This window comes from Dipodomys merriami, unplaced genomic scaffold (assembly GCF_024711535.1).
Source record: "Dipodomys merriami isolate MVZ:Mamm:240054 unplaced genomic scaffold, mDipMer1.0.p SCAF_1, whole genome shotgun sequence".
Lineage (NCBI taxonomy): Eukaryota > Metazoa > Chordata > Mammalia > Rodentia > Heteromyidae > Dipodomys > Dipodomys merriami.
The window spans coordinates 71,160,124-71,185,489 of NW_027202270.1; the positions used below are offsets into that span (position 1 = coordinate 71,160,124).

At 33.3% G+C, this 25,366-nt stretch overlaps 1 protein-coding gene across 5 annotated transcripts in view; it reads left to right on the forward strand.

Moving 5' to 3' along the window:
• Lrp1b (LDL receptor related protein 1B) overlaps positions 1 to 25,366 on the forward strand; it is a 1,866,674-nt gene that overhangs the window by 875,607 nt on the left and 965,701 nt on the right. For all 5 annotated transcript variants that reach the window (XM_070023764.1, XM_070023773.1, XM_070023793.1 and 2 more), the window contains exons 4-5: positions 8,852 to 8,971; positions 16,024 to 16,152. In XM_070023764.1, coding sequence (XP_069879865.1) covers positions 8,852 to 8,971; positions 16,024 to 16,152 — 249 coding nt within the window. The remainder of the gene's footprint in view (positions 1 to 8,851; positions 8,972 to 16,023; positions 16,153 to 25,366) is intronic.

Consider the following 25,366-nt stretch of genomic DNA (forward strand, 5'->3'; position numbering starts at 1 on the left):
ACCTGAAGAGCAGAATATGGCTCTATTGCCATGGTCTGACTAAGGTGAATACATTCTTTTTTTTTTTTTTTTTTTTTTTGCCGAATCATAACAATTTAATCCAGTTCATAGTTATTTGCACACATCTCAAAATTCACTCTAAGAATTCAAAATCTTTTATTCTTGTACAAACAGAATGCTGAAACACCTGGTTATGGGGACGTAAATAGACATTACATCCTTGCTTCAGAGCTGAGCTCTGTATAAACTTTGCTTTTTCTTCTGTTTTCTATCAGAATGTGGATTTCCAGAAAACCGTACTGTCAAATCCTCTAGATTTCATCTTTTTTTTTTAATTTAATTTTATTTTATTTGAGAACATACTGTACAGAGGGGCTACAATTACATGGGCAGGATAATGCATACATTTCTTACCAAGCATTGCAGCCTCCTCCTTTGTTTACCCTTCACCTCCCTTCCCAGCCTCCCCCCTTCCCCCACCCAATTATACCCCCCTCCCCCCCCCCCACACCGACATTGTAAAGCTGGTTTTGACATGACATTTTGTACTTCTCATTGTTGCAACAGGTCCACCTGAATCCTTAAACGACTTGTTTGTCCCCATCTCCTCCACATGTTATACTGACATCAAATATAGTGTGGGGGAGGGACATACAAAGCAACAAAGAAATAATCTTATAAATGTGTTAGAAACACATGCATGAAAGAAACGAAAACATTAAAATACATATTTAAGGGTTCATTTTCCTAACATCACATTATCTGACCTTTTCCGCTTGACTCATACCTATACTAGATATTGCAAATAAGGGAAACCATGGGACCTATGTTTCTTTGGGCCTGGCTTACTTCACTTAATATAATTTTTTCCAAACCTTTCCATTTCCTAACAAATGGGGAAATGTCATTCTTTCTGATGGAGGCATAGAATTCCATTGTGTATATATACCACATTTTCTTGATCCATTCATCTACTGAGGGGCATCTGGGTTGGTTCCATATCTTAGCTATGATAAATAATGCTGCAATAAACATAGTTGTGCTGGTAGCTGTAGTGTGGTCTTGTTTGTAAACATTTGGGTAAATGCCCAAAAGTGGGATTGCTGGATCATAGGGGAGATCTATGTGAAGTCTTTTGAGGAACCTCCATACTGCTTTCCAAAGTGGTTGAACAAGTTTACATTCCCACCAACAATGAAGTAAGGTTCCTTTCTGTCCACATCCCCTCCAGCATCTGTTGTTGTTAGAGTTCTTGATTTTTGCTGTTCTAACTGGAGTGAGGTGATATCTCAATGTTGTTTTGATTTGCATTTCTTTTATGGCTAGGGAGGTTGAACATTTCTTCATGTGTCTATTGGCCATCCTTCTTTCTTCTTCAGAGAAGCGTCTCTTTAAGTCTTTCGCCCACTTATTTATTGGGCAGTTGTTTCTTTGAGGATTTGTTGCTGGGTGGTTTAATTTTTTGAGTTCCAAGTATATTTTAGATATGAGGGTGAATACATTCTTGATATGAATTGATTGATTATAAGTCATAAAGGTAGCAATAAATAACTATAGACCATAAATAAGTGTAGCCCCCAATATTTAAAAAGAGTTTGCTTGTTTTTTTATTTCTGAAAACAAGTTTTATTTAAATAAAGGTTTGTAAAGAAGTTACATTTTGACAAGAACATTGGAAACATTTTTTTTTGAGTGAATGGTTGAGTTAAGTGACAGTGAATGTAACACTAGTAATAAATATAATCACTATGTGTCAGGCAATGTCTTTAAGAAATTTGCACTCTTACCTGATCTGTATTTCACAATTACCTTACAGGTAGTATCTCCCCTTTTAGCGATGTGGAAAACAAGTACAGACAGTTTTCTCATTCACTATCATGATGATATTATGTAATAGAGGGCCTATGTAATAGAGGAACATCACAGCTTCTTTGATGTATCAGTTTTGTAAATAATTTTCAGTTAGAGTTGACATAACATTACAAACTGGGTAATTTATAAGAGTGAATTTGGACTGCTCATTTTGGAGGTCCACAGTTGGAAGGCTAAACTAGTGATGACCTTGCTGGTGAAGTCCTTAGGTGACACAGGTAGTACACGGCGAAAGACATGGGTATGTGTATGGCTTTTGATGTCTCTCCCTCTCCTTCTCAGACCAGCTAAACTGAACAGTGGGGACACTACTTTATTTAGTTTAACCTTATTAATGCTTACAAGTTGCCCTACCTTATTCCACAGTGAATTAAGTTTATACCCTTATAAAGAGGAAATTTCAACCTGTGAAAACTGGAAGGCTTGCCAACATCATTGTTGACTCACAGCAGTTCCCACATTTTGTCTAGGTTTTCTTTCTTTTTGTTTGTTTGTTTCTCATTAATTTGCATCATTTTTATTTTTTCTTTTTCTTTTTTTCTTTTCTTTTTGTATGTAAAAATGCTGTGCAGAGGGGTTATAGTTACACAAGCAAGGTAATGAGTACATTTCCTATTGAGCATTGTTGCCTCCTCCTTTCTTTTCCCTCTTCCATCCCTTCCTTCCCACCTCACAACTATCCCCCCCAAACTGAAGTTCGTTTTCAACATAGTGTTTTGTACATCTAATTGTTACAATGGGTCAACATGTATTCTTATTTAAGCATTTTTCCCTTCCCCTTCCCCATTTAGAGATGTGCATATACAAGATGCAGGGCACTGACATCAAACACAGTGAAAATAGGGGTTTTACTGTGGGGGAGGAACATACAAAGCAACAAAAAAAATCATATGGTACATTATAAATATGTTAGAAACACAGAAAGAAAGAAAAAAAAGTATTTATGTCCCTATCTTGGGGTTCATTTTTGCTTAATATCTTATATGTTCATATGTACATAGGTTTGGGCCTTGTCTGCTTGTCTTACACATGTACTAGTTATTGCAAATAAGGGAAACCACGGGATCTATGTTTCTTTGGGCCTGGCTTACTTCACGTAATATAATTTTTACCAAGCCTTTCCATTTCCTAACAAATAGGGCAATGTCATTCTTTCTGATGGAGGCATAGAATTCCATTGTATATGTATACCACATTTTCTTGATCCATTCATCTACTGAGGGGAATCTGGTCTATCTTGGTTTTCTTACTTTTGGGGACAGTGCCATCCCTAGGTCCTATGAGCTTTCTTCTGGATCCCACCAGCCAGCTGACTGGTGTGAAGAAAAGATGGTTGGAAAGCATTAAGGTTCAGATCAAGGTAAGGCACACACCATTTCTTCCCACATGACATGGCTATAAGCCAGGTCCTTAGCTCCGACTTAAATAAAAATCAATTAGGAAAATGTGATCAATTGATTTTTCCCAGGAAGAATAAGCCAGAATGATGAACACTTAATTATTTCTTGTCATGCTTACATGGCTTGCAGTGACTAAAACCAATATTAGAGATAAGCTACTTTTTGTTCTGTAGCTTAGTTCCTTATATAAGAAATGCTATCACCACTCAAGAAAATAAAAAAATGATAAATGGTGAAAGAGAACTCAGATTTTGTATGAATTTCTTCTTATATCTCAAGGGTCCATTTTACAACTCCCTAATAGTAAAATTTAATAATCTAATTCCCAAATCTCTTTCTAAGTCAAAGATGGTTTAGGGATTAAATACCTAAAAGCTATGCACTAATTAGAAATTATGATCTTGCATTTGATATATACATACACATATATATGAATTTTCATAAGGTATTCTTTAAAATGTTATTCTCAATAATTTTAATCAGGACAGAAAAATGTTAAAAAATATAATAGAACCAAGTGTGTCTATGTTTAGAAAGTCTTTATCAATTGAACTCGACTCAATCCCCAAATAATTATTTCTTATACATTACTCCAAAGGATGGTTCTATTTTGTGATAATACTGAGAAATGGAGATTTGATAACATGTTTACACATCTATGTTCACTTGCCATATTTTACCCCCTTCTATAATAGCAGTCTTTCTATGTCAGTATAAGATCCACATGAGCGAAAATGTCTCATGAACCAGTGACTGCTAAATGAAAGGCACTTTGTTAAATTTAATACTATAAGCACAATTTCCACAAAATTTATCTTTTGCACCCTTAATTATGTATATAGTCATAGCAGTGTTGTTTGTAATGGAGCATAAATAATAAGTAGTCCAAATAGATAATTTTACACTAATTAGTATTGTTTCATGATCAATCCAAATTTTGGAATTGGTTTTTTAGAGTTCCAGTTCTTCTTAATTATTCACAATCAGTTAGAGCAATCAATATGCACAATTTTTACATATGGAATAATTGTTAATAATTCCCTGGCTACATTTGGTGCACACATAAATTCCAGTGTAGGACAAATCTAATGAATCAAAAGCTAGTTTATCTTTGTCTCTTTTTCTATTTTCAACTAGCACCACCTCCACCTAACACCTAAAACCTATATGTCAACTGACTTTTCATATTTGTAGTTTTGTCCCTTTGTAGTTTCTAATTAATTCTCCTCATCATTTCTCCCTCCCCATAATGGCAGTTCTTTCCAATGTATCCCCCTCTATTTTCCCTTCATCTTTTTCACTACCCTTTGTACTTTCAAAAATTACAAGTCAATGTATACCAAATTCTGTGTTGAATAACAAGAAATACATCTATCCCAACTCCTAAGATGAAAATTCTACTGTATCTATTAATTTCTCCTCAAAGCAATGTTCTACCTATTTCTTACATTAAATAGTATAGATTAGCAACACAGTTACTTCCCCTTTATTTTATTTTATTTTTATACATTTTTTGGTATCTTTAATTGGAGTTGCCATTCAATATGACAATTCTTAAGTATACTGTGTCTTGATCAACATCATCAATCTCATCATACTTTTCCTTCTCTCCCAATTCCTTCTCTCCCCTCAATTGCTTTTTAATTGTTATTTTTATACTGTTTCCTTTATTAGAAGGAATTCATATAAGACTTTTATCTTTGAATATTTGTATATTAAATGCCGGCATAACTGTTCTTCAGATGTTTCCTATCATATCTAGGTCCTAGTTAAATCTAAATCATGAAATCTGTATTATGATTCAACCTAAGTGGTTATCTTCCATAAATTATAGCTATTATTCATGTTCCTGTCCTTTTTCATTTCTATATCCTCATGTCTCTCCAAGAAAGTTTGTACCCCTGGAACACCAGCAAAGTGCTTATTATTGAGTAGCTACTCAGTAAGAGATGGTAGAGGGAAAAACAATGAGGAGATAACAATGGAAATGCACTTATTACCTTACTCATGTAACTGTAACCTCTCTGTACAGTATCCTTACAATAAAATATATACTAAAAATAAATTAAATTTAAAAATATATTAAACTAAAATATCACATAAATCCATGCCCATTTTGCATTGATTCAACGATAATCAAACAAAATCTGTCAACTCCATTACCTAACTTTATGAAGGAAATTAACTGTCCTTAGGACTTAGTTTAATTTGATGGACTAGAAATGGTGTCTCGTTAATTCTCATTTGAAAGTTAGGTAATTTTGTTGATTTATTGATATGACACAAAAAATTGTAATTTTGCCGGGTGCCGGTGGCTCACGCCTGTAATCCCAGCTACTCAGGAGCCTGAGATCTGAGGATCGCTGTTCAAGCCACCCTGAGCAGGAAAGTCTATGAAACTCTTACCTCCAGTGAACCATTAGAAAACTGGAAGTGGCGCCATGGCTCAAGTCGTAGTACCCTTGAGCTGAATTGCTGAGGGACAGCACTCAGGGCCAGAGTTCAAGACCCACGAGCAACAAAAAGTAAAACAAAAAAAAAAAAGATGTAATTTTTTTCTCTTCCTGGGGTTTGAACTCCGGGTCAAGGCTCTGTCTCCGAGCTTCTTTTTGCTCAATGTGAGTGCTCTACCAGTTGGGCTACAGCACCAATTCTGGGTTTTTTGAATAGTTTATTGGAGATGAGAGTCCCATGGACTTTCCTGCACCAGTTGGTTTCAAACCTCCATTATCTAATCTCAGTCTCCTGAGTAGCTAGGGCTACAGGTGTGAGCCATCATTGCCAGGCTTGAGAAACATTTCTTCTAATCTGTAATTAAGTATATATAGGATGCACATAAAATTACAATAATTGGTTGGACTAAAGAATGTTTCATGGTTAGAATCATAAAGATTGTAAAGATCAGAGCATGTATCATAAACATGAACTTTGCATTCAAACTGGTGTTACTATTCATTTCTGTCACAGTTTTACTGTATAAATTTCAGTCAGTTAACAACTATCAAGCTCACCTTCTGTACAATGTGAAATAACAAAGCATTTACCTATTTCTAGAATCTTATATGTAATAATTTCTTTATAGCAATTCATATGAATTAGAGGGGAACTACATTTTTAAACACAGTAATTCCAGTTTTTAATGTAAGTATGTTTTGTAGGCAAATCCACAATCATGCTACATTAAGAATATCAACATCTTTTATTTTATAATTTGTATTAACTCAATATTCAAGCCTATACATTAGAAATAGTTGACTTTTGTCCAGTACTGGGATTTAAACTCATTAACTGATGTCTCTTAGCTTTGTTTCTCTACAACTTAGCCACATTTCTGTTTCTGGCTTTTTAGTGATTAATTAGGGAAATAGATTCTGACAGACTTTTCTTGCCTAAGATGATTTCAAAACATGACTTCAGAGTTTAGCCTACTAGACATGAGCCATCAGTGTCAAACTTGAAATAGTTAATTGTTGTCTCTATTGAAAATACATCAAAGACACTAGAAATGTATTTCTACAAGTCAATAATTGTTTCATTAGTAGAAATTGTAAATTGAAGACGTGATGGGTAGCTTCCAAAATCAGGTATAACAGCTATGTACTCAAAAGGAAGCCTGGAGACGTGATGTGGTGATAGTGGCACATAGATGAATTGGGAGAAATACCATGATGTCTGCCTTAGAGCACACCGAACATAGATTTATGAGAAAGAAAGGAGCCAAGCAGGGGAGGCTGTGAAAAGAAAGAAAGCTATAAATGTAGTTTCTAGAAGAAGAATCATAAATACAACAATGAAAGAGCTATCAGCTCTGTCAAATGCTGATAACAGGTCTAGGAAGATGAAAAGGAAGAAAAGTTCATTGTACTTATTCACATGGGCTTCATTGGAGACTTTTGCATTAGAAGACTTTTTAAAATATTGGTAGTGAGTGAGTACTGGTTGTATATGTTAGAAAAGCAGTAAGAAACAGAGGATTGACAAACAGAGCAAAAGAGAGACAGTGAGTATACATCCACATAAACATATATATAGTAAATATAATATAAATATATTTTTTATATGAGTGTATATGAATATATGTGCCTATAATACACATATACTATATATTCTATATAAACATGCATGGTTAAATAATATTGATACACATTTATTAAAAACAAGTGACTAATAATTGCAACAACCACTAGGAGAAGTGAGTTTTAGGCATTGTTTCTGTAAATTGTGAGAAAGTAAGCATGTTTGATGCTGAGTGTAGGGTTCAGAAAATATTTTAGGGGCTCTCATAAATAATTAAGGCTATAGTTACCATATAGTCTCAGAGGTAGTGTAAAAGTAGTCATAGGCAATATGTAAATAATGAGTGTTGTTTCGTTCTAATGAAAGTTAATTCCATCAACATAGATTTGCCTCTTTGCCAACCCTGACTTAATATGTATAGAAGGAAGTGGTGATAGGAAAACTAGTGGAACAGAGCTCATAGAACAAGAAAGAGATGGGGTTTGTACATAGGAGTTGCACAGGAGCTTTGATAGTGAGCTCAAATATATTTGAAAGTTAAGGGGAATGAGAATATTCACAAGTAAACTCATACAAAAATATGGAGCGGAAAATGTGGGAAAATGTTTTATAAGAGAATTGAAAAGAAACTGGACTATAAAAGAAAATATATGATTAATTTCTTAATGAAATACTCAATATTCAGTTCGGCATATTTTTATTTTAGATGTATTTTATTTTCTCACAGTAGACTTCTTATTCACTGTATATTATAATTTGTACTTTCCTAAAGCACTAGCTAAGCAAATAATATTTTTGTCATTCATTTTGATCTTCATACGGTTACTTTTTTCCTATGAAAAAAGTTCAAGTGGTATGTTACAAAATTGTAATCATCCTATTTTTATTAAAAAATAGCCATATCTTCTATCTAAATACCTTTTCTAGTTTAACAAATCTTTTTTTTCTATTAGAGATTATTTGTATTGTGTATATTACACTCTCATTACATCATGTTTCAAGAATTTATCATATTGAATTCTAATTTGCTCTGAGACTTTGCACACTTCTATTTGAATGACATATTTCCTCTGAAACAGTTCAGATACATTGAAATATTATGTCTACTACTTGCATGTTTTCTACCAATGGAAAAAAATAAATAATTGATATGGAATATATTTACATTGATTACTATGAAGTTTACACATGGATTGTTAAATCAAAACAAGCTCTTGAAAGATAGAAAATCAATTGATGTGTCTGGTAGAAAAGGCATGGATGGGAAAACCACTGACTGTAAATTTTTCCTCTTAAAATAATTTAATTTACTAGGATTTGGATGCATTAGTGACTTTGTAAATAGTAATATGCTAAAAAGTGGAAGAAAAATTGATCTTAAGTTTATTAATATTTCAAGCAAACACAAATCCATGTGCTTTAAAAAAAGATAGTTTCTTCTTCATATCAATCAAGGAAACCTTATGGAAAAAACAGAATTTATTAAGGTTATGCATGAATATTTAAATTTAAACAATAAATAAAGTATAATATAATAATCACACTTATTTTTTCCTCTACAGAATTGTTATCAAGTTGCCAGCAGCTAAATTGTCAGTACAAATGTGCAATTGTCAGAAACAATACTAGATGCTACTGTGAGGATGGATTTGAAATAAGAGAGGATGGAAGAAGTTGTAAAGGTAAGTGGGAAATAAACCAGTTTTGTTGGTTGAGTTTGATACTATAACAAAATACTGTTAGAGATAATTAGCATGAAAAGATGAAAAGTTCATTTTGGCTGGAAGTTTCAGTCTCTGGTTCATTGGCTGTATTTCTTTGGGTCTGTAGCAACGGTGGAAATAGATGATGGAAGAAGCCCATTCACCCCATGGCTTCCTGTGAACTAGGACCACCAGTAGGCAGCAAGTTTTAAACCCCTCATTCATATACCAATAGTAACAATAGGCTCAACATAAAAAGTTCCCAGTATATAGGCCTATGGGAAACAGTTTCAAACTATATATTATTCAACTCTCTGTAAATGCTTCCTGAATGAAATTTAGCAAGGTATATTCAGACCTTTAAGTGTTCCACTTAAAACTTATGTTAACCTTATATGTCTTCTAATTTAAAAGTTGAAAATATAAATATAAATATTTCACATAGCTGGATGCCAGTGGCTCAAACCTGTAATCCTAGCTATTCAGAAGGCTGTGATCTGAGGACTGTGGTTCAAAGCCAGCCCGGACAGGAAAGTCCATGAAACTCTTATCTCCAATAAACCACCAGAAAACTGGAAGTGGCACTGTAGCTCAAGTGGTCGAGGGCTAGCCTTGAGCTAAAGAGCTGAGGGACGGTGCTCAGGCCGAGAGTTCAAGCCCCAAGACTGACAAAAAATAAAAATTCACATGTAAATTATGGAAATATAATTTCAATTTATATTCAAATAATATCAAATTGGGAAATATCAGCCAGGGCTAATCAGTCATTACCAGAATATACTTAATTCTTTAACTTCTTCAGTGACTAATGACTGTCATTATTGCAAAGGACATTGTATCAGCTAGATAGAGAGAAAGCTAGATAGAGAAAAATACTTTTAATTTCTTATAGTTTGGGGAGTGTTGCTCAATATTTGTGGGCTTGCCTTACATGAATTGGGCCCTCAGTTAAGTCTCTAGAACCTTGAAGGAAACAAATAATGCTAGCTTTAGTCCATGTTCTACAGCAAATGACTGTAAAACAAGAATGACTCCCTCTACTATACTGAACAAACTTGTTATCTCTCCATTATATTCAGTTAAATTATATGTATGTAAAAGCACAGGCAGCTACACATAGAGAATATGATATGTGTGTGTGTATATATATATATATATATATTTATAATTTTTCATGGTATTTTTATGGTACAATGAATCCCTATATATTTCAAGCTATTATATAAGGACACAAACATACTATTTGTATGTATATTCATCATACAGATATACTCAAAATATAAACATGAATAATCAACGAATAGCTATACTGCCCAAGATACTACTATTAATTATAATTTTTTCTAAGTAACCATGCTTTACTGATTATTTTACACTTCAGCTTCAACATTCTTAGTCCTACAGAGATTATAAAGTTAAAAAAAATCATTAGGGCTGCGTTCATGACTCAAGTGCCAGAGTACTAATTTAATAATAATGAGGTCTGACATTTAAACCCTAATCTCACCAAAAAAATCATATCTAATAGACATTAAAGAAAATATTTTTCAAAATCTTAAAGACAAAATAACAAAACAGATATCCTGTGAGGTTAATTGCATAATGTGATCTATATTCTTAGTAATAGAACAGAGACATAAAAACTATGTGTGTAGATCCACCTTGTTTTCCTGAAGAGGGTCCTTGCTTGTTTAGGTATATGTGAGGCTTGACTTTCAAATCAGGATTTGTTTTGCATAGAATATAAATGTCATAAAAATTTAGTAGTTAAATTCTTTTTTTTTTTCTTTTGCTGGTCGTGGGGCCTGAACTCTGGGCCTGGGTGCTGTCCCTCAGCTCTTCAGCTCAAGGCTAGCGTTCTACCACTTGAGCCACACTGCCACTTCCGGCTTTTTTTCTTTTTGCTTATGTGGTGCTGAAGAATCGAACCCAGGGCCTCATGCATGCAAGGCAAGTGATCTACCACTGAGCCACCTTCCGAGCCCCAGTAGTTAAATTCTTATAAGACCCTGTAGCTGCTACAGGAGGGAAATAATGATCAATTTATTGATGTCACATTGCTTTAAAGCAAATAAAGCAATCAGTAAGTATGTACAAATATAGACTTTCTGAAAATATTAGGGTGACCTTAAATCCATCATAATCACAAAAGTCATGCAATCTATAATTCAAAACAGCTCTGATCATTGATACACATTGGGCTGGGATACCTATGAATGCCTCTTTCTCACTCATCTGTTCTATCTTTCTCCAGGGATCAGGATTTGCAGTTTCTATTGCAAAAGTAAAAATCAAACATTTACATTCCCTAATCTCCAAACCAAACATATTAGCACAACCATACCCAGTTTCTTCTTGTTGTATTTTAGTAAAGAATTGCATGACAATCATCTTGGAATTATCAAATAGAAACAAAAGCCTTTCTATTCTTTCTTCACCCTCTGACAGCTATGCCTGAGAATCATTTCTGCTTCTCTGAACCTATATTTGCAGTCAAATTACTCATTGTCCTCGAAAGGAAAAAAAGGAAAACTAAAACTGAAAGCATCATTGTAAGCAATGATATATCTATTCCTTTGTGGCTAATTTTGTGGAGTTGTATCAGTGTCATAGTAGTACATTCTGGCCAAGTAGATAAAACAAAAGAAATCATTAATCATATTTGTCTGCTGGGTAGCATAATTGTATCACAAAAGCAGAAACAGAAATGCATATTGTTAAAGTTGAAAAAAAATCTGTGAAAGTAGGTAAGAATCACTTATGTGACATTAGTCCAGAAAGTGGACTTTGTCAAACACAAAACTAAATTTATTTCAGCAATATTTAGATTTAGCTCCAAACATTGTTCTTTCCCATAATGTTACTGATTTCACATGACCTATCCTAACTTTAGGTTGCTATGACTCTGAAGAAATCTAAGACAAGCTCTAATTAATTCCATATGAATGTACACTTTCCTAATTGAAATAGCCCCTTATGCTACTCAGTAATATTTTTTTTCTTTTTCTTTTAAAGTTTTTATTAACTTAGGTTTTCACAGAAGCAATTTGTAAAACAAGAGTCCAAAAGAAAGTTTGTGTTTATATGCTGTATGTTTTCCCCCATATTTTAATAATAGCAGTGAGAGGTCAGATAGAAAGGTCACTGATAATTTGAAACATTTAGCTAGCTACAGAACTTAATTGGCACTTAAATATGTGGGAAACGTCTCCAGAATGAGGGACAAGGAATGTAAGATGTTTATACACCTATTTTGAAGAAGAAAATGATTGTGCATTGTTTTGGGGGGAAGATGACATCTCTCCTAGTACTTGGATCTGCCTTGGTTCCTTGCAGAACTAACTTTGGATTGGAGGCAGAGGATAGTTTACAGAGCTGAAGAAACACTATTAAAGACTCTGAATGGTGTAATAATACAATTTAAGATCCAAGGGAGATGGACAGTTAGCAACTTCTACAGCCCCCTTGTCCATTTCTTTCAAAATGTACTGTCTCATTCTTTGTCCTTTTAAAATGTTTTAGGCAGCTCTCTTCAATCTTACAGAAAGGCTTTACTTTTCTACACATGCATTTTGTATGTATCATCCAATAACAAGTTTTTTAACTTGGTCTCACCATTTACATCCTTACTTAAGCATTCTTCATTTGTTCTTATTTTAAAATAAGATGTTTACTTCTTTTATTCATTTTTCCACTTTTATCTAAATTCACGAACTGAAATTGTATCTTGACTTAGTCTATCAATTTTCACTTCTTTCTATATACATTTAAAGTCTGATTCTTCACTTTCTCATAGTGAAGTAAACCAACAAAAAATAACGCTTCTTACATATAAAAGGAACAAAAGAAAAGAACAATCATTCTATACATTGCCTTTTCTTATAGCCAACAAATCCATTTCCCATTTCTTGAAGGGGCAGGTCTTTATTATACATGAGTTTTGGGTTAAATAGAAAAAGAGAGTTGGGGGTAGGAAGTGAATGGGTAATCATGGTTAAACAGTCCTGGTCAAAGTATGACTTGGTTGACTATTACTGACATGTTTGGGGAAAGTTCTGACATCCCTTCAAGGGAGAAATCTGATCAGAATAAGCAAGCTACTGTTGTCTGGTTAGTAATTTGTCCTGAGAAGATTGTGTTTTTTTCATTTCCTTGGAAATAGTTTACTCCATAACTCCTTGTAGGCATGTGGTCCATCAGGCATATCTTTCTTACATTCCAGGATAATTGGAAGGTGAATGGCTTAGAGCAAAGATAGATATAAAAATTTAGGCAAGGAGCTTGGCGCCGGTGGCTGTAATCCTAGCTGCTCAAGAGGCTGAGATCTGAGGATCACGGTTCAAAGCCAGCCCAGGCAGGAAACTCCATGAGACTCTTATGTCCAATAAAGCACTAGAAAACCGGAAGTGGTGCTGTGACTCAAGCGGTAGAGCACTTGCCTTGAGCTGAAAAGTGCAGGAAAGCACCCAAGCTTGGAGTTCAAACCCCACGACCAAAAAAAAAAAAAAAAAGGCAAGGATAGTAAGGATTTCTCTTGTTTTTAGATATTGTGTGGTCCTGAGAATGGACAAACTTATACAGCCAATACAGTTATTATGCATTAGTTATTATGCATTTACTTCCTCAATTTCTTATTTTTATTTCATTCTCCACCCATCACTCTTGGCTTCTAATCTCGTAACTCAAGTAAATTTGGTTTAATATATTTTTATCTTAAGATCTAGTTAAGACTAGTTTTAATCCCTTCAATATTATTTTGTAAACGGCTGGAGGTTTACTTTTGATCATTACATTTGTAATATCACCATTTTTCTCAATATATCTGGGTTTCTATGCTATTTATTTTCTTGCCTTAAAATTCTACTTTTCCATTCATGTCTACTCTGAGATCACATTTAAGCTTTGTGCATACCATATTCATCAAGGGAGAAATGCAAGTTGACATTGATCTAGAACTCTACAAAATTATAAACTAAAATCCACTCAAAACAGGTAATTTATATATGTAATAAATTTAGTGAAAAGTGAATAATAAAAGATTTTATATTACAACATAAAAAATATTAACATTGTACAAAGACAACTACAACAAGGCCCTAATTGGTGAATTCAAGAAGAAATTTTAAAAATTCTGTGTGTAATTCTTTTGAACAGTCTATTTCTAAAAAGTTATTTAATAATTCTTTATAATCTTCCTGAGTCCTATACATGAGAACCTCATGAACTTATATTTTTGCCTGTTCTTTATTCCGATCCAGCCTTATTTTCTTCTCATTTAAAATTTAAAAATGCCCAGCATTTGTGTTATTTTCTCCATAGAACATATGATACTCTATCCATACATATCCATAGAACATATGTATCTATGTATCTGATACTCTATTAACAGTTATATATTTTCAAGTGCTTATTAAATATTTACTGAAGGATACACTACATACTCTTCAAACTTAACATAACCAGAGTACTTACTCTTTTCCAGCAGGGAATTTCCACTCAAGTCTGCACTTGTAACATAATCTATTTCCAAGTTGGACAGTATCAATTTCTATCACATTTACATTTCTAATATTCTCTCCTTTATTTCTTAATTTTTCTCTCCCCTATTCTCCATTTACATTGTCACTGATTTAGGTCAAAATTTGTTTTTAACATGTAATTCCTTTCCTGAAATTAGGAAAGGATTTTCTAGGAACTCTTCTTTTCATGCACCAATCTATCATTTTATTTAAGTTGATACGTTTAGAAAACAAAGCTGATCATAGGATCCATTTAATTCATATTTTCCTAATGTGTATGTGTACTTTACACACCTTTAATGGAGTCTACAAAATATTTCACTTATAAATCTATGTTGTGTCTTTTCAGTATCATTTTGTAACACAACACGTGACTTTATACGTGTGTGTTTAACTTGATTCTAAACTTCTTATGTCATCCCATTGTCATTTATGTATTATTTCTTTAAAATCCTTTCTTTGAATTTTTTCTTGGAACTTAAGTTATTATGAAGGTTGTACTTGATATGAGACAATATTAAAACCCAAGCAATTTCACTATTTCTTTGTTTCTACCATAAATACAATATGCTTTTACTTGGAGGAAATACATAGTATAATTATAACATTTTATATTTATATTTATTATATTTATATCAGTCTACTATGTCATTATAACATTTCATCATATATAGAGTCATATTTCTTCAAATTAGTTGACTTTATGATTATTATGATTGTCAGCACCAAAAATTGATCATGTATTTCTTTAACTAATCTATTATTGACAGAAAATCTAATTCATCCAGTTAGTAAGCGATCATTAAGTACCTGTTTTTCATCGAATCTTAAATCAGACACTAGAGGAAGGAAGGATTGAGACAGACAGAAGCAAAGACAAAGACGGAGAACAACAAAGAATAAAACAAACTTTAAATAGTGATTGGTAATATCCCTCTTTTCATTTGTGAGGGTACTGTATAAATGGAATGGTTCCAGAATCTTACTTAAGTTGCATCTTGAAATTATTTTTTAATTATTGGTTAAAAATTAGAAAGGTTAGTGTTATAAACACTGGAACTATTCAGCAGATACTAATTACAGTGCCTTTTTTACATTCATGAGCACATCTGGGCACATCTTACTTTCTCAATAAAGTGAAAATAGTTATTTTATAATAAATGATTTAGTCTAAAATTTGATCTATTATCTCAGGAAATATTAAGGCAACAATGAATTTGGTTTCAGTAGCTTTGGCTTGAAAGGGATTTTTTAGGCTTACCTCTCCTTTTTGGCTTACCTCTCCCTTTTTTCAGACAATATTGTACTTCCAAAATTAAACAAAAAAAGTTCAGTTCAAAGATAAATAAAAAGGTTAAAGAATAAAGCTGCTTTAAACTGTTGCTCCTTTTTTCGTCTTTTTTTTGTGTGTTTTCTTTAATATTTTATTGTGAAAATACCGTACAGAGAGGTTACAATTACATGGGCAAGGTAATGAGTACATTTCTTATCAAGCATCCCTTTTTCTTTTAGATCAAGATGAATGTGCCATTTATGGCTCCTGCAGCCAGACTTGCATAAATACACATGGATCCTACACTTGTGGTTGTGTGCAGGGGTACATCATGCAGCCGGATAACAGGTCTTGCAAAGCTAAAAATGGTAAGTTTCAGTTAATTTCTATCTTTCCAGAATTTCCTGTCTTTTTTCGTTTTTTATGTTTTTTTTATTGTGAAAATATTGTACAGAGGGGTTACAGATACATGAGCAAGGTAATGAGTACATTTCTTGTCAAGCATTGTTGCCTCCTCCTTTGTTTTTCCCCTACCATCCCTTCCCTCCCATCTCCACAACTACACTCCCCTTACTGCCCTCTCACTTCACTGCCCCGCTTCGCTCTCCCCACCCCTCTCCCGGCTTAAATTGTAAAGTTTGTTTTTCTACATAGGTCTTGTACATACGTAGCTTCTTGTACATCTCATTGTTGCAATGGGTCAATCTGTATCCCTATTTAAACAATTTATTTTTTTCCCTTCCCCTCCACAAATTATACCAACATCAAATACAGTGAAAACAGTGGTTATACCTTGGGGGAGAGACATACAAAGCAACAAAATCACGTGGTACCTTATAACTACATTAGAAACAATAGCAAGCAAGAAAAAAAACACATTTGTGTCCTTATCTTGGGGTTCATTTCGCTTACCATCATCTTATCTGACTTTTTTCGCTTGTCTCAGACATATACTAGTTATTGTAAATAAGGGAAACCATGAGACCTGTTTCTTTGGGGCTGGCTTACTTTACTTAACATAATTTTTTCCAAGGCTTTCCATTTCCTAACAAATGGGGCAATGCCATTCTTTCTAATGGAGGCATAGAATTCCATTGTGTATATATACAACATTTTCTTGATCCATTCATCTAGTGAGGGCCATCTGGGTTGGTTCCATATCTTAGCTATGGTAAATAATGTTGCAATAAACATAGTTGTGCTGGTAGCTTTAGTGTGGTCTTGTTTGTAAACATTTGGGTAAATGCCCCAAAGTGGGATTGCTGGGTCATAGGGGAGCTCTATGTGGAGTCTTTTGAGGAATCTCCACACTACTTTCCAAAGTGTTTGAACAAGTTTACACTCCCACCAACAATGCAGTAGAGTTCCCTTCTGTCCACATCCCCTCCAGCATCTGTTGTTATTAGATTTCTTGATCATAGCCATTCTAACCGGGGTGAGGTGGAATTTCAATGTTTTTTGATTTGCATTTATTTTATGGCTAGGGAGATTGAGCATTTTTTCATGTGTCTATTGGTTATTCTTATTTCCTCTTCAGAGAAGTTTTTCTTTAAGTCTTTAGCCCAATTATTTATTGGGCAGTTGTTTCTTTGAGGATTTGTTAAAAAATTAAATCGTCCAACAACAAATCCTCAAACACCTGTTCTTTTTCTTTAGAAATATATTACACCATTGTGAAATTAGAAGAGATATATTTTCCTTAATTTTAATAGAAATTCAGTTAAAACTTCACAGCATTTCTTCCTCCTGTCACTGCTGATTATAAACCTTCCTCTTTACAGGCTTTTTATAATTAGCAAACCTATTCAAAAGAGATGATGAATCTATTGATTTGAATTACCATTCCCTTTTCTGTCTAGTCTATTGTAATTGATTCCTATGAGTTTGCTGTGACTTTTTGCTTTGTCCCTCAAATTTATACTTCACTTAAAAAAGTCATGCATGGAAACCAAACCCAGATCATGCTTTCTCTTTCTTGGAATCTCTTAACTATATCCACTCATCTTGAGAGCTTACAATATTTAAAAGTCACAATTATCAGGTCCCATTTACCTTTTCAATTTTATCCCCTCTGCTCTCTCCTTTTCTTATCAATGCTAACCATCCAAAATTCTGTCTAGTTTAACTACACTAGCCTTGCCTTAAGGTCATTTCACAAGCTGTTTTTCTGCTTGTAATATTGTCACCGGTATTCATATTAATCCTTTTATTTTTGTCCTTCCACTTAATACTCAAATGACTTTATTTAATGATAACACTCAGGATGTCTTTGCTAATCACTTTTTTAAATGTACACATCTTCTTTATTGATTTCCTATTTCCAAATTTTTCTTAGTTCTGAATAACTACACAATCACTGTATGATTTTCCATTATTATTTTACTTATAACATTTTGTTAGTTTCTTGTTATGTGATTTCTATAGAACATTAGAAAACATAGGAAGGGAAGAAAGAAGGAAGGAAGGAAAAGAGGAAAGAAAGAAAGAAGGAACCAAGGGAGGAAAGAAAAGAGGGAAGAGAGGGGGAGAAAAGAGGGTAGGAGAGGTTTACTTGTATTTCTTATTAAAATTACTGAGATGAGTGATGCTCTTAAATGTTTCAATTTCATGTTTGAAGAACAACCTTTTACTGCTTATCTGAAAATGCAGAAACTTGTAGTTTCCACATAGTATTTTACAGCCTACGTAAAGCACTAATTTGATGGGCTAATGAAAGAATTTTAGATTCATTTGTAGTAATAGGATGTTGTTATTGTTTGTGGGAGAAGTTAACCAGCAAACACTTTAGTATAAGTAAATATTACAAATGATATTCTACCTAACCATTTCTAATTTCTTTTAAATCTGGTTTTAGATCATGCATCTTTAATTAGGATGTATTAATAAGTGAATGAGTGCTCTTTCTACCCTTTCCCTTTATTAGCAATTAGATGATTAAGAACATGATGAAATTCTCTCTTCGGAAGATGAATTGAATACAACATGATTTCCCTTAGATAGTGAGGTTAGAAAACACATTTATACACAAAATCACAAAGATCAAAGTACTCTTCTCCTTATTGGTTCACCTCCCTGTATTATTGACCTGGTTTCCAAAACCCTGTTTGCTTTAAGGGGAGCCAGGTATTGAGAATCTTTAAATCATGTTATATTTTCAACTTTTTCTCACTACTGAGAGTTCTGATTTAAAATATTGATGTATTATAGAAGTTGAATGCTTGTTCTTTGTTGTATCTATTGATTTACCCAATATTTCTGTAGATGCACTAGGAGAATATAATGTGATAAACCATATAGAAGAAAGTACTTCCTCTTTTTCTATCCAAGTATATTATCTTACAATAATAAGATGTTACTATAGCGGGGTGTACATGAGAATGACATTGGGTTAAGGAATTTTGTGTCTAGAATTGACAATGACATGTACAAATCACTTCACCTCTATTCCCAGAATTTGAAAATAGTCATTTGTGCACAGAGGTTGAGAGATAGATAGTTAATATGAGAAATTGTTGTGGTTTATCATTTGAAGAGAATGAGTTACTAGTAATTACAGTGCTAGTCTATAATAAATATCAATTTGTTCACAGAATAAACATATACTTCCACAAATGTATGTGTGCAATTCATGAGCAAAGATTCATAATTTATTAGATTATTTCGATATTTTATGATTACTTAAAGAAGTGGTAAGATTTATTTCATGGCAAATCACAAGAGTATTTTGTTTACTTATATTTATAGCAAATAAATTGGAAAAACTTTGGCTTGTTTCTACATTAAACTCTAATTAATAGAACAACTTTTTAATTTTGTAGCAATTTTTCATGCAGTAATATCATTCTGTTTGACTAGAACTAAAAAATGTTATGAATTGCACCACGCTTGTTTTTAAAACTCTACTCTTCCTTGTAGTTAGTTAACTGGCTGATATTTCTCCTTCTCTTTTTGTTTTCTCCCTTACTGGACTTCAGAACTTGACATTCTTTCCAGAATTACAGTAGTTTTAGTTCCAGGAGAAACAAAGAAGGGTCAGAATAAGTTGAGGGAATACAATAGGTTTATGTAAAAAATGCCCAGATTTTTGAGAAATATAGAAATACCAAGCCCAAATGGGGAGCTGAAAGTAGAGCTACAGTCAAGTAGAAAGTTCTGTGATTGTCATTCAAGAAGACAATTATTAACACTGGTGGGAGAAGTAACCATTTATGTGAACAGACAGAGTTAACTAAGAAGGTGACTACAAATGTGTTGAAGTGGTTCAGTGTCAGATATTACTGTGACTTCTTCTAACTATTCACCTCAAAGCATACTGGTAGGTCATGATTTCATTGTGACTATTGGTGCCATCAAGGTGTATTAATATAATAGGTCATTCTGCCTGGATAAATAATTTCTCAAGTAAGTAAAATCCACAAGCCTTAAGAGAAACTTCAGCAAATAATTATAATATAATGAGAGGATTTGGGGCACTGCAGCAGATAAGAGAAGTCATTATTAGAAAGGATGTACTTTCATTCCTAGTAATACATTAATTCAAACTTTTTTATGTTTCTATGATTATTAAGATTGAGTCTGAGATTTGGAATATAGAATAAATAAATTTAGAGTTGTGAGCACTTTTGAAATTAATCTGTCCTAATTATAAAGTTGGTAATTTGTACTCTTACCTTAAAATAAGATATTTCCAAGAGAAAAGAATTCTACAACATTCATTCTTAAAGTTACTTATAAGTCATACTTGAATCACTGTTTTATAAGAGGAGACACATGATAGCATAAATAAAAGAAAGTAGTGCTTATTGCTTTAGATATGTACAGAATAAGTAAAAATCAAAGTAAATATTAAGATTTTTTTCATTTGGAATAAAAAAATTTAAGGCAATCATTTATTAGTACTGAGTAAATCTTCCTGGGGAAAAAATGTTACTTTTTAAAAATTAAGAATATAGCTTTAGTTATAATGTCAAATTGGAAAATAAAATTGTCTTTTTAAATCTCTTACTTTTAGCAGACTTAGATTGAATTCATATTGAAATAGGTGTTGAGTATAGAAATAGGGTAGAAAAGTAAATTTACATAGAACCAGTAGGAGTAAAAGTTTCAGTGTAATATGTAAGGCACTGAAAACTTTACTCCTGATAAACTCAGGTCATTCAGACTGTAATTTTCGGTATCTCAAAAATTAGCTTAATGCAGGCACTTAATCTCCTGCATACAAATCCCCTCAAACCACTAGGGATTGTATTGAAGCAGTGGTAATATAAAGAGAAGTACACTTATCAGTCACTGGTGCAAATATCAATTGGCACCCTAGGAAAGAGTAGGCATCTTTGCCATCATCAACTAAGAGCAGATAGAGATGTGAGTCCTGTAAATGACTTCGGAATTTCATTACAGCTCTGATTGTTGGTGTTTGTTGAGATAAGGAAAAAATGAAGAAAAGGCTGCTTAAGCAGTAGACATTTTGGTAGCAAGAAAGAGAAAATTAAATAAAAGAAAAATAATAAAAGAACAAAAGAAAAAGTATGCCTATAGTTCATGTTAGAGAGGTAATGTTTTCAAAATAGCTGTTGTTTGCATTCCTGAAAAAACATTCCTGAAATACACTTCTGAAAAAGACCAAAAAACAAAACAACAACAACAACAACAAAAAAAAAAACAGAGGGAAAGTTACCTCTTGTACCTTACAGTTTACAAGTTTCTTCTGGGAGGGAGAGGCATCACTCAAGATTTGCTGTCAGGACTGATGCTGCTTGAAGGAAAACAGACAGCCTTTTCTTATCTTAGTAAGGATTACCTTTATCACAGTACTGTCACCTCATTAGCCCATTACTAATGCTAATTCAGTTACAAACATAGTCTACCTTATTGATTTATAAAGCCCCTGATAGTAAAATATAAGCATTAGTTAGGGAAAAGTTAGCCAATTCAAATTAAAAATTCAAACCATAATAACCAGGTCTTTTTAGAAGGTTTTATAGCTAAGCGTGGCTTCCTGATGTAAATATTCACGCTTCATGGAGTTTTATTCTTTTTAGAAGGCCCAAATTGTAGTTCCTATAACTGTAATGAGCACTTAATGATATGATGAGATATAAAATATCCCTGGTAGCAGTAGGTGGGCATCAGGTTATTAACACAGATTCCTTGTTGTTTATCTGTCACATATAGGATGATGAAATTATTGACATGATTGTACACAGTATGTGTATGAAGTTAACTTCATATATAGAAAAGTGTAAGGACTTGGAAACTGATGGTTAGAAAAATTAGAAATTTCCTGATATTTAGGGAAAAGAATAAAGGTGTTAAAATATTGAGAACCCTAATGGTCTACAAGAAAGTCAGAGATAGGAAAGGATTTAAAGAACAATGGGATATTTTTGACATTTTTTTTTTAATTTAAGTTTTGTTGCAAAGTTGTTGTACAGAAAAGTTAACAGTTACATAAGTCAGGTAATGAGTACATTTCTTTTGGAACAGTGTTACTTTTTCCCTCATTTTCTCCCATTTACTCCCCTCCAAGTTGTAAAATTTATTTCCAACATAGTGTCTAGTGAGTATCACTGTTGCATTGGTTCATTGATTGTCCCACCATTTCTGCAATTTCCATTCTCTTCCCCAAATCAGATAAACTTATATACAAGACAAAGTGTTCAGAAATAAAAAAACAGTGATATCAGGGAATAAACCAAAGGGGAAGAAGAAAGAAAAATGAAATAGTACAATTTAAAAACCCTTCTGCTTCCACTTCTTGGAGATGATTTCAGTAAGGAACATTTTATATGGTCATATGCACATAGCTATTGAGCTATTTGTGATACTTTCTTAAGAATATCCTAGACATAAAGAAATATTTCTCTGAAGGAGAATTAAGAATAGTCAATAGGATAAATGAAGAAATAGTCCACCATCTCTGCCCATAAAATTAATGCAAATCAAAACAACTTTGAGAGTCCACCTCACCCAAGTTAGAATGACTATTATCAAGAAAACTAATATTAACAGATGCTGATGGGGATGAGGTCAAAAGGAAGCATTACCACACTGTTGATGGGGATGTAAACTTGCTTAACCACTCTGGATAGCAGAATGACTAAATGACAAGTGACAAAATATAGAGCTTCCCTATGACCCAGCAATCCCACTCCTGGGCATTTATCCAAATGACCATAAACTCACCCATACTAAAGCCACCAGCACAACCATGTTCAGAGTAGCATCATTTATCAGAGCTAAGATATGGAATTAACCCAGATGCCCCTCAGTGTGTATATATCTGTGGTATGTATTTGATAAGTTTTGCCCTGTTATTCAGGATTGATTGTAATTTTGAGGTAGCATTAACCTCAAAGAATGGCTGTGGGGGGAGTTGCATAGATCCCTTAAGTATGTCCTTTCAAATAAGGTCTCCCATTGGGGGAAAAAAAAGGTTTAGGAGGACTTTAATCTGAGTTATGTGAATCTGGCTGTAGGATGAGGTTTTCTAAATGCAACAAGATTTTATTGATTAAGTCTCTTTTGGGTAGAAATTTTAAAACTTCCCCAGTTGACTTTGAGATCCTGACAAGGCACCCTGAGCATCAAAATATTTCTATATAATATAGAGTTATTTTAATTAATCTCCTATAAATCATTATTGTATTACAATTTAAATTACCCACAAAGAAGTAGAACTGCACTTAAATTTCATAGTGCACACTTTTTCTTTTCTATTCAAATCTACTAACAAGTATAACAATGTTGAGTATAAAAACTTCTCATGAATATTCTGTTGATTTTGTTTCGGGGTGTGTGTGGTGTTATTTATTTATTTACTAACTTATTTTGCTAGAGGATATCTTCACAGTCTACCACTTTTCTTGACATTTCCAATCGTTTTTTTCTAGTAACAAATCTGAAAGATTAATAACAGAGATCACAAAGCTGGTATCTTATGTGTCATCACACTTTTCCTTTACACATAATCAAATAAAATACCAAGCATGGAAAAAGCTTATTTTCCATTTTGTTTACATATTTACTAAAATAAATCTGAGGGATTTTCCTCATATTTGAATGAATCAGGACATTGTCATATTTAAAACCAAACAAACATTATTTTTTAAAATACATGGCATGTAGGCAAAATTTTACCATATTTATTTATTTTTATATAATAGTTATCAAACTATTATCTAATCTTTATTCTAGAATAAATTCAATAAATTATTCCATGTTTTAAAATTAAGTCCCTTCCTATTTTGAAATTGCAGAAAATTTATAAAAAGTAAAAGAAATGAACATCATTTAAATTTATAGAAATTACAAATGACTAAATAGATGAGGCAGGGATAAATATATCTATCTCTATCTAATAGTTTTCAAGGAAGAATGGGAGGAGTATTTGCCTATTGAATTCTTTAGGGCATGACAGGAACTTGTGGGTCAAACCTTCAATCTTATCTGTTGAGGAGGCTGAGATCCAGGAATCACAATTTGAAGCTAGCTTGGTTGGAAATATCCATGAGACCCTTATATCTAATTAACTAGCACAACACTGGAGCTGGAATGTTGTTTAAATGTAAGAACTCCATCCTTGAACAAAAACACTAAACAAGAGTACAGGGCTCTGAATTCAATCCCTCAATACTGGTATACACATTGGCATAGACACATAGATACAGACACAGACACACAGAAATTATAAAATAAAAATTAAAAAGAGATTTTCAGGGGAGGAGGACCTTAAATCCTGAGAAATATATGAACTATCATTACTTATAAAAACATTAAATTAAAGAGCTGGGGATGAGAATGTGGCTCAGTGGTAGAGCCTTGCATGCATGAGGCCCTGGGTTCGATTCCTCAGCACCACATAAGCAAAAAAGAAAGAAGCAGGAAGTGGCGCTGTGGCTCAAATGGTAGAGCACTAGCCTTGAGGTGAAGAGCTGAGGGACAGTGCCCAGGCCCAGACATCAGGCCCCATGACTGGACCATCCCCCCCAAAAAAGAAATTCCATATATATAAAATAAGTGAATTTTCTCATATGGAAAAAATAATGAGCCTTCAAGGAATTGAATATATTAATAAAAATCTGCAGATATTGAACAAAATCTAGCGTAATAGTAGCATTAGAAAGAGTCCTTGGAGCCAGGTGCAGGTGGCTCACTCCTGTAATCTTAGCTACTCAAGGGGCTGAGATCTGAGTCATGGTTCAACGCCAGCCCGGGCAGCAAAGTCCGTGAGACTTCTGTCTCCAATAAACCACCAGAAAACTGGAAGTGGTACTGTGGCTCAAATTGTAGAGGGCTAGCCTGAAGCTGAAGAGCTGAGGGACAGTGCCCAGGACTAGAGTTCAAGTCCCACAACCGTCAGAAAAAAAAAAGTCCTTGGCTTGATTTTCCTCTGGAGATCTTACTTTATTTTACTATGATGACTGATATTTTGTACCAATCATACTTGACTAGCATTTCCTCTAGTCAAGATGTCTAGAGACTTTTTATTCCTCAGAAGAGAAAAGTATGTTGCATTAATTTCATTTTTTAAAAGTGTGTAAGTGTTTCTTAGAACTGAATTACAGAAACCACACATTCCAT